General features: G+C 49.9%; 1 protein-coding gene across 1 annotated transcript in view; it reads right to left on the bottom strand.

Annotated features, from left to right (window-relative positions):
- Positions 1 to 7,319: 7,319 nt before the first annotated feature.
- Positions 7,320 to 10,000, bottom strand: part of rpe (ribulose-5-phosphate-3-epimerase) — a 3,181-nt gene continuing 500 nt past the window's right edge. Inside the window, 6 exon segments of the mRNA XM_030344116.1 lie at positions 7,320 to 7,852; positions 8,228 to 8,314; positions 9,070 to 9,204; positions 9,649 to 9,690; positions 9,692 to 9,789; positions 9,883 to 9,962. Of these exon segments, the coding sequence (XP_030199976.1) occupies positions 7,730 to 7,852; positions 8,228 to 8,314; positions 9,070 to 9,204; positions 9,649 to 9,690; positions 9,692 to 9,789; positions 9,883 to 9,962 (565 nt within the window). The 3' untranslated portion in view covers positions 7,320 to 7,729.

Below are 10,000 nucleotides of genomic sequence, written 5' to 3' on the forward strand. Positions count from 1 at the left end.
ACAGAACCCCCCCCCCCCCCCGGCCCCCCACTTCCTGAGCTAAAGAAGAGAGACGCCTTGCACAACGTGAAGTCCACAAGCGTGACCCCATCCTGCAATAACGCCACCGTTCGACGCACGCTCACCAGAGTCCAGACTTAGGAACACGGTTTGTTGTTTCGGTTTTCGATATCTCACTGCTTTCACCCCAAACTACATCAATGTCTAGAGAAACGAAACACACAGTACAGATGGATCTCACACATGCCAATGAGAACCCTTTCAAACACACACACACGCATCCAATCGGTCCATTTTCAAGTAGCCCCGTTGACCAATCAGGATCGATCGCCCGCGTGGTCGAGGTGCTCTCCCATTGGCTACGTAGTGCATGTACAGTCAGCGGTCCAGGACAGCCCGGGTGGGGAGGGTCTCTGGGGTCCGGCTGGAGGAACGAAGGAACCCGCGATGGAGGCCGCCCCCCCCCTCCCCTCACCCGTCCCACGCAGCATCGACCTGCCCACTGTGCATGTATTGCAGCCTGCGGCTCGGTACTCCCACACACACCCGCCACCTGCACCCCCACCCACACAGGAAGTGGAGGGCCCCGCCTCCGTCGCCGTGACGACACAACGTGTCCGCCGCCGCCGCCGCCGCGGCCGGCGTCCACCTGGCTGTACAGTTGAACTCTGAACTCTAGCGTGGTGTTTTTTTCTTTTTTTGGTAGAAACAATGACTGACCCCCCCCTCCCCCCTCCCCCCCAGCGCCGCCCCGCCCGGGCCCCCCCGGGGGCCCCAGCGTCCTGACAGGGGCCGTAGACGGGCAGCGGGCTGCATGCCGTGGCTGTGTACTGGCTCAACTTAGCTGTAAAATAAATACTTAGTGGTGATGTGTTCAGTCAGCCAGTGCTGTTTTGGTTATTTCACATTTTTACCTCCAAGTGATGTGTTTTTAACTTTTTTGGGTCATCGTTTCTTTTGTTTATTTTTTAAAAGCGTTGGTTAGTTTTTTTTTGTTTTGTTTCTTGAATATCTGAGAAATGTGTGCACTGATCAATCGACTTGAACGATGGTTTTTAGACGATGCTTGTGGTTTTTTCTTCTCTCCCGCTGTCAGGGCCGTTTTGATTTTTTTAACGTTTATTTTATTACTATCAAATAGTTCTGAACCATTGTGACCGTCCAAAAAAGGCTATGATCAATTTATTGCAATAAAATGCAAAAGCTGTGTTTCCATTCCAGCCCTTTTGTTGTCCCAGCGCTGCAGACCCTCTGAGACCTTCACAGAGGCCACTGAACTTCACTCATTCATTCATGGTGTTGAGCCCTCTGTGTCAGCGTGAGCCTTCCAGTGCTCGGCCCGGTCAGCAAGCTATGGGGACCTTTGGCCCCACAGCAATATCAGTCTCTGCTAACCGTGTGTGTGGGTGTGTGGGTGGGGGTGGGGGCATGTGAAGGAGTAAGGCGGTCTGTCTGAGGAATAAATGATCTTGCTATGCCCTCCTTAAGGCTAACCAGCCTCCACTGACAGCCTCTGCAAATCACATCCCCCCCCCCCCCCCCCCCCCCGTAACGCATCCCAGAAGCGCTACCATCTCTCTCTCTCTCTCTCTCTCTCTCTCTCTCTCTCTCTCTCTCTCTCTCTCTCTCTCTCTCTCTCTCTCTCTCTCTCTCTCTCTCTCTCTCTCTCTCTCTCTCTCTCTCTCTCTCTCTCTCTCTCTCTCTCTCTCTCTCTCTCTCTCTCTCTCCCCCTCCATTTGCGTGCATTATACCTAAACCGCTGCATCAGTCCCACCAGCACCCCCCCCCTCACCCCTCATACACTTCATGCCACACTTAATTCCTCTTCTTATTCTTCTCCCTCCCTCGCCGGCGCTCAGACACATTCACATTTACATGCACGCAACCGACGCCCCTCCCCCGTGACCAGTGGGGCCTAAAAGAACCAAATTGGCCCACCTTCTCCATAACTCAAGGTGACACCGAGGGAAAATGGCATTCGTGGCGAGAAGGAGGGAGGTGGAAAGAAAATCATATTTCTGACTGTCGCCCTGATGCATGAGGCCGGTCGACGGAGCCTCCCAGGCCTGTGTGTGTGTGTGTGTGTGTGTGTGTGTGTGTGTGTGTGTGTGTGTGTGTGTGTGTGTGTGTGTGTGTGTGTGTGTGTGTGTGTGTGTGTGTGTGTGTGTGTGTGTCCCCGTGTCCTAAGCGCACACGCCCCTGGATCGGAGCGCTATCTGAAACTTGTCACTTGCTGACAAAAACCACCACATCCAAAGTGTTGCTGTCGATGCCTCTCCCAGCCATATCTCTCCTACCAGGCGGGAGGCCGGGTTGCTCCATCACAAAGAGGGTACACAACATCCATTCCCTAAAGTGTGCCCTTGCGTAGGGGCACACCCACAGACAGACAGTACTAAGCGATCCAGAGCACAAAAGGCATCAGGCCGGAGAGTAGAGGGGGATTTATCAGCAGTGAGGAGGGCGAGCTGGGGAGGTTAGAGATAAACACAGAGATGAGGCATCTCTTCTCTGCCGAGCCCTGTGTAGGGTGTGTAAGGTATAGGCACCTTAACCAGGTCGGAGGTTAAAACAACAGCGCAGCCGTCTCTGATGAACGGCCTGGAGCCCACACTCCTTTATGTCCACAACAGGGCTGGTGCCTACATGCTAAGGCATGCGTGGAGCTTATTGATTTGGTTCAGTCGTGAAATGCAGCGAAGAGTTTGACTCCCACAAGCCATATGGATGAGGTGGTTTGTGTGTGTAGGGGTTGTGTTGCATTTCAATCTCGGCCGATGTTTATGTCATGCCTGCATGGAAGAAGTGAAGTGTGGATACAAATAGGACAACAATGGCTCTGTCCGTCGGAGCAGGAATCATATTAGAAACACACAACAAGATTAAGGGCAAAATGGGTCTTTGATGTGAGCAAGCTAAATGTGGTTTACTGTGTGTGTGTGTGTGTGTGTGTGTGTGTGCGTGCGTGTGTGTGTGTGTGTGAGTATGTGAGGCTATGTCATACGCATCACATGGCACCCATACGTTCCGCTGACAGCTGAACCACAAGAACAATGGTGACCGTGTTTCATTCATTATGGATCGAAACACACACACACACAAGTATGCATACAAAGACAGGCGTGCCCCGCTGTAACATACTGCTCTGCTCCATAATAGATGTGTAGTAACGTCCTACATGCACCTCCGCGGGCTCCGAGAGAGACGGGGCCAGGACGGATGTTAGAGCGGCGTTCTTGGGGGACACTATACCATGTTCACTCACCTCCCAAAGCACCCCCTCCCTGCGTGGACCGTTGATCCATGAAGGCTGTGTTCATCAGCTTGATATGGTTTCGTTTGGACTGTAGCCTGCCTGCGCAACTCAACCAGTGCAACCAAATGATAACCTTTCAGCCTTTAATGCACTGGCCTGAGATAAACCAATCAAATGTAACCTATTATCAGGCATGACAAATTAAATATATGAGTAATGATTAGGATTTAACTGCATCATATTTGTTTTTCTGAGCCACACTTTGTATCTTTCGACAGCCTAATGTTATCGCATTATGTCCACACGTTCATAACATGTTATCACACACGTTATGACATTCATTTCCCATGCTGTCAGTGTGATCGGAGCACACCCCCCCCCTCGTCTTGCGTTCTGCGTTCTGCAGGCAGCATGTGTCATCGGTCAGCTTTATGAGTGCTACTGGAGACATAACTGAGTCAGTGCATCGTTAGTATCACACTGGTTTCAAAGTTAATAGGAGACTCATTAGTTAACAGTATATTTGGATAGATTTCTTGGTCATCTTAATTATTTAGCCTGTCAAAATCACAGTTCATTTTATTTCCGCTGTAATTTAATTCTAAATTATGCACTACACACATCTGAACAAAATATTGTTATTTTATATATATCTTTATCATTCTTTTTTATTTTCAAAAATGTTCAGTAGCATCCGAATTAGGCTACAACAATCAACGCCTTCCGATACTAGCAGCATTGGAAGCTTCTGGGACTTCTGAGTTCCCTCAAATCCATGATGTTAGTCCATGTAATGGTTTTAACGAGGCCTTAGCCGGCATGGTGTTGCAGAGCTGGTTCGACATGACTTCACACCACAAGTAAGCCTCCATGATCATCACTGTCTTGGTTTCAAGTTGTTCCCCCCCCCCCCCCCAAACAGCACTCCCAGGAACTAGGCAACCACAGCTGTTAACCCGTGGCTTCCCGAACCTCCTCCATCGCTCTTTGTATGTATTGATTGTCTCCTTGTTAGCCGAGACGGAATTCAGTAGCTCCCCAACCTTGCCGCTGGGTAAACACAGCAAGGGGGCCCATTTTTTTCAAATGTTACCCGGAGCTAGTTGTTAGTTGTGTTTTTCAATTGTTAATAAGACAATGCACCATCGGATCCGAATAGCTGTCTCCGTGCATAAGTAATGTCTGGAACAACTGCAAAGCTAATCAGGGAAGACGTACTTCCTGCTTTCCCCAGCGGACCGCTGGGTAATTATGAATGGGCTGCAGGAGCGTGCGCGATGCAACGTGCCTAATGCAATGTGCTCCTAGTGCTGAGGAGGAGAGAGAGAGAGCGGGAGGAGAGAGAGCGGGAGGAGAGATTACCGTAACCCATAATGAACCCACCAGCGAGAGGCATGGCGCGTCTGAGAAGAGTGCAACAGGGAACGGAGAGGACAAATTAAAAGCTGCTGCTGCTGCCTGAAATTCCGGAAGAAAAGACATAAATGGAGCGCCACTGTACATCACAAATCCCTGGGGGAGGGACTGTGAGACCGGGAAAAAAGAGAGAAAATGGGATCGTCAAACGGATGGTGGTCTGTTGGGCCAAACAATGTGGAATATGCAGCAGTCCTCCACACACGATCAGTCTCTTCTCGTGATTGTGGGTTAAATGTGTAAAAGACAGATCTCTGTAATGTCAGGGTAGTGCCGTCCTGGGTCCTCTGGTGAAACAGGGAGCTAGAGTTAGTAACGGGAGTCAAGTAAAAAAAGGAGCTAGTTAGTGACTGGAGTCTAGTGACACAGGGAGCTGGAGTTAGTCACTGGGGTCAAACAGGGAGCTAGAGTTAGTAACGGAAGTCAAGTAAAAAAAGGAGCTAGAGTTAGTGACTGGAGTCTAGTGACACAGAGAGCTGGAGTTAGTCACTGGGGTCTAGTGACACAGGGAGCTGGAATTAGTCACTGGGGTCAAAAAGGGAGCTAGTGTTTGTGACTGGGGTCTAGTGACACAGGGAGCTAGAGTTAGTGACTGGGGTCTAGTGACACAGGGAGCTAGAGTTAGTGACTGGGGTCTAGTGACACAGGGAGCTAGAGTTAGTGACTGGGGTCTAGTGAAACGGGGCTGGTGTCGCTGCTGGTCCTGATGTTGAACCGATATCCTCCGGGGACCCGTTCAGTGGCCTCCAGGGAACGCCTCGGTGCGGCGTTTGGCTGTTGCTCTGTGCTCTGCACCAGGGCTTGTGTTGCCAGGCAGTGTCACCTCCACAGTTCTGTGTACCAACCCCGGCGTTGTACACAGAGACACCCGGAAGCAGGGCCGTCCTGGGCCGTCCCGACGTCTCCCCTGGTCCAAGGCGATTGCCGTCACTCATCTCATGTCTTCAGACGTCGAGGCCATTATGAAGCTTGTGATGACACACTTTCCCCGCACCACCTGCCACCACTTTGGTGTTATCATATGAATTTATTTGCACGTGTCTTTCGAGGGGAGAACGTGAAGGTTAGGGGGGGGGGGAAATGATGTAATTTAGACTAGCGGCAAGGACCGGTGAAGGGGAAACACCAGGTGGCGACGCGTTTCAAATGATTCCATCAACGCGGTGTGTCTATGCGCCGGGCTCCCATCCATCACTGCCTCTAACGGCTAATGGCAGCCCTCCTCAATATGGTTGCCATGGCACCAGTGCTGCAACTTTCCTCATTCCCTTGGGTACGTTTTGATTTACGAGTTGGGAGCCCTGTGCATAAGTTTACATAAAGAACACAACCGAAAGAGGGAATAGGATACGTGTGTGTGTGTGTGTGTGGCTATTGTCCTCAGTTTCATTCCCCGTGAGGCTCCAGAGTAAACAGTGTTTGTGCTAGCACAGCGACAGTGTGAAGTAATCCCAGGGTTCAAAGTGCACTGGGGGACTTCATCGACCCTTCATCTGGTCCCTAACTGCGGGACTCGTTCGTAGTGACCCTAGGGCTTACACGACGCGTGTCAGACTCGATTACCAATCAAAAGTCCCCCCCCAGATGCACGGCTGTGTATTCGTCGGCAGACGACGCCTGCATCGCCCGAGTCCACACGTCTTTTGGAATATCCCCTCGTGTTTCCGCGACGAACAATCAGCGCTCCAGCATCCATCTGCTCCCATTATGGGAGATAATCAACCATTATATAAAATGACTTTGAAATGAAAATACTGATTTGAAGCATCAATATTTCACCAGGCTGCGATTGCCTCCAGGGCATGTGTTGCATTATTGAGAGACAGAGCTGCACGCGGTTTGAAGCCTGTCGTGTGACGTGTATGTCACGCGTGTGCGTGTGTGTGTGTGAGACACATACGCCGTGTGTGTGGGACATGCGTGTGTGTATGTGAGATAACAGCTGATGTCTTCAATGCAGCCTCAGTACAGAAGGATGAAAGTCTGCATTACCAGTTTAGTTTAAAGGTATTAATCCTGCATATTAAGCCACACATCACCCCATCACCATATTGGCTTAATCCAGTAAACCCTTTTTAATTTCCATTACTGACTGTTTAATGGCTTTTGTATATACGCCTGATACACAAAACTATATTTATCTGGACTAAATTTTTTTCTTAAATTACTTATTAATTCACTTATAACAGAAATGCACTTATTATTCATAGTAACTTCCAGAATTTGCGATAAGTAGTCAGGGAATGAGGCTGAAGTGCATTGCTCCGTGAAGCGTCTAAATATGCAGTGCAATAGCTTTTCTAAAGCCATTATTTTGTCATTCTAAGCTATTTGGGAAATTAATGTTGTTTGGGAGCAAGCGACAAAAGCAAGGACATTGTGTGCAGAAAAATTCGTCATTTCACGGAAGCATAATAAGGAAACAAATACTGAAGTAATTTGGGCCTATTGCCGTGATTCGTGCAGCACAAAGTATGTGCAATCGCATCATAAAGACGATCTGTTTCCTGATTTCACAACTAGGCTTGAGTTGTCAAAAGACGCCACCTAGTGTTTGACAGACGTAGTTCATTAAACGGGTCACAGTAAAGAAACCACAGCAGACCTCAGAGCCTGGGCTCAAACAGAACGGGACAGAAACGTGAAACATGATTCGGTATTCTGTATTATGTTATTCTCAAAAAATGACACATCCATTAAAAGTATCCACACAAATCATGAATCAAAAATAGTAAGGAATGTTTACAGTCCACTGCATACAAGCCACTCGATCTTCCACTGTTCAGTTTTATTTCCCGTGACGGTCGTCAGGCGGGAGAGAGAGAGAGAGAGAGAGAGAGAGAGAGAGAGAGACTGGGCGAGTTTCCTGGCAGGTCGGAGGAACCAAACACAAAGTGGGGGCCGCTTCGTTGGAGGACGGAGAGGAGAACTTCCTCTTACCGCCGTAGCCCGGCGTCTCGTGTCAACGCCGCACTGTCCCGTCACTGTCCCCGCGCCCAATCGAGGACAAATATACAAAGAGCGGTCTGTGCCCTCGCAGCGGACGGACGGACGCCCTCAGCGGTCCAGCGAGCGCTTCTGGATGGCCTCCGAAACGGCTGTGCGCAGCAGGGCGATGACGGAGCGAGGGTCGGCGCTCCCGATCACCGCGCTGCCCGACACGATCATGTTGGCTCCGGCCTGCGGGGCGGCGCCGTGTGGAGAACCAAACGCACATGTGAGGTTCACAGCCAAACACAACCATGGGGGAATAGTAACAATGGGAACCGTGGGCATTAAAGGTGAGATATTATACCAACGCGAGTTGGTGCGAGTGTGATTAGCCGTTGCAAGCCGTTTTGAAAATCAGCCTCTTCTGACATCACAAGTAGGCGTGGCCACCTAGATGTACGACGGTTAGTTGAGCAACGTTTGCTACAGTCCAGCGGGTAGGCTGGTAGACTGATCTACCCAGCACACATCTAGGAGGACACACCCACTCGTGATGTCAGAAGAGGCTGATTTTCAAAACGGCTAACCACCGTGAACCACCGTGACCCACAGCGACCCCCATACCTCGGCACAGCGGTGGATGGTGTCGGGGCCCACGCCTCCGTCCACCTCGATGTCCAGCGAGGGGAACTGGCCCCGTAGCCAGCTGACCTGAGACCCACGGGAGTAACATGGTTAACGTCATGGATCCACTAGTTAGCTAGTACTGAATATCATGGATCCACTAGTTAGCTAGTACAAAGCATCATGGATCCACTAGTTAGCTAGTACCAAGCATCATGGATCCACTAGTTAGCTATTACCAAGTATCAGACAACATGGATCCACTTGTTAGCTAGGACCAAACATCATGGATCCACTAAGTAGCTGGTACCAAACATCATGTATCCAGTAGTTAGCTAGTACCAAACATCATGGATCCAGTAGTTAGCTAGTACCAAACATCATGGATCCAGTAGTTAGCTAGTACCAAACATCATGTATCCAGTAGTTAGCTAGTACCAAACATCATGGATCCAGTAGTTGGCTGGTGCCAAACATCATGGATCCAGTAGTTGGCTAGTACCAAACATCATGTATCCAGTAGTTGGCTAGTACCAAACATCATGTATCCAGTAGTTGGCTAGTACCAAACATCATGGATCCAGTAGTTGGCTGGTACCAAGCATAAGTATCCACTACAGGTGGTTTGGCTAATTTGAATTTCACTGAGTTTGAAATACACCAGGCCTTTATTGTGATAAGCAAGTGTTTTGTCATCCATTGGTCATTATGAGAATGTATTTCCTCATACAGAATCGTACTCTGGTTGTTGTAGTTTAAATTGCAATCAGGTTAACTTAGTAATATATAAACATGTTACATCCACACAACACATTACAAGGAGAGTAAGGAGTGTGGTTCACCTTGGGCATCATGTCCACCATGAACTTCTGTCCCCCGAAGCCAGGCTCCACGGTCATGACCAGGGCCATGTCGATCTGGTTGGCCCAGGGAGCCAGCTCCTCTACGGTGGTCCCAGGCTTGATGGCCAGGCCCACCTACAACACAGGCACCACACATAGTCTGAGATGAGTCTACCACATTATGGGCGGCATGTTGCTCAGGAGGTAGAGCGGGTCGGCTGGTCACCGCAAGGATGCTAGTTCGATCCCCGGCCCCTCCTAGCTGAGTGTCGAGGTGTCCCTGAGCGAGACGCCTCGCCCTGACTGCTCATGACGAGCTGACTGTCGCCTTGCGTGGCTGACACCGCCGTCGGTGTGAATGAATGAGTGAATGCATGGGTGATTGTTAGGCAATATTGTAGAGTGCTTTGAGTGGGAAAGCGCTGTAAAAATGCAGTCCATTTACAATGGTCTCGTCGTTAGCCTCATGTCTCAATGAAAAGGGAATGCTAACTTGATAGACTTCCAAAAGGGTACACAGCCAATACATAAATACACACCCAAAGCAAAGCCAATATGGTGTAACGGCTGCCAGCTAACCTTCATCCCGGCCTCTCTGATCTCCTTGATGAGGTTCCCAGGGATTGGTCGTGGACTCCAGGTGAAACGTGTACTGATTGGCTCCGGCTGCAGACATGGGCTTCACCCACTGCTCCGGTCGGGACACCATCATGTGCATGTCTGCCCCGGGACACAACAAACAACACATTCAATCTATGGGGTCCAAAGGTCGTGTTTCAGAATCGCGTTTTCTATGGAATCGAGTTTTCTTACCAAAGAAGGGATCCGGCCCTAAAGACTTCCGCAAGCACTCGACCATCGGATGTCCAAAGGTTAAGTTGGGGACGAAGTGTCTGAAAGGAGGACATTGGGACATCAGTGTGAAGCTGCG

The sequence above is a fragment of the Gadus morhua genome, chromosome 20 (genome assembly GCF_902167405.1).
Source record: "Gadus morhua chromosome 20, gadMor3.0, whole genome shotgun sequence".
Classification (NCBI taxonomy): Eukaryota; Metazoa; Chordata; class Actinopteri; order Gadiformes; family Gadidae; genus Gadus; species Gadus morhua.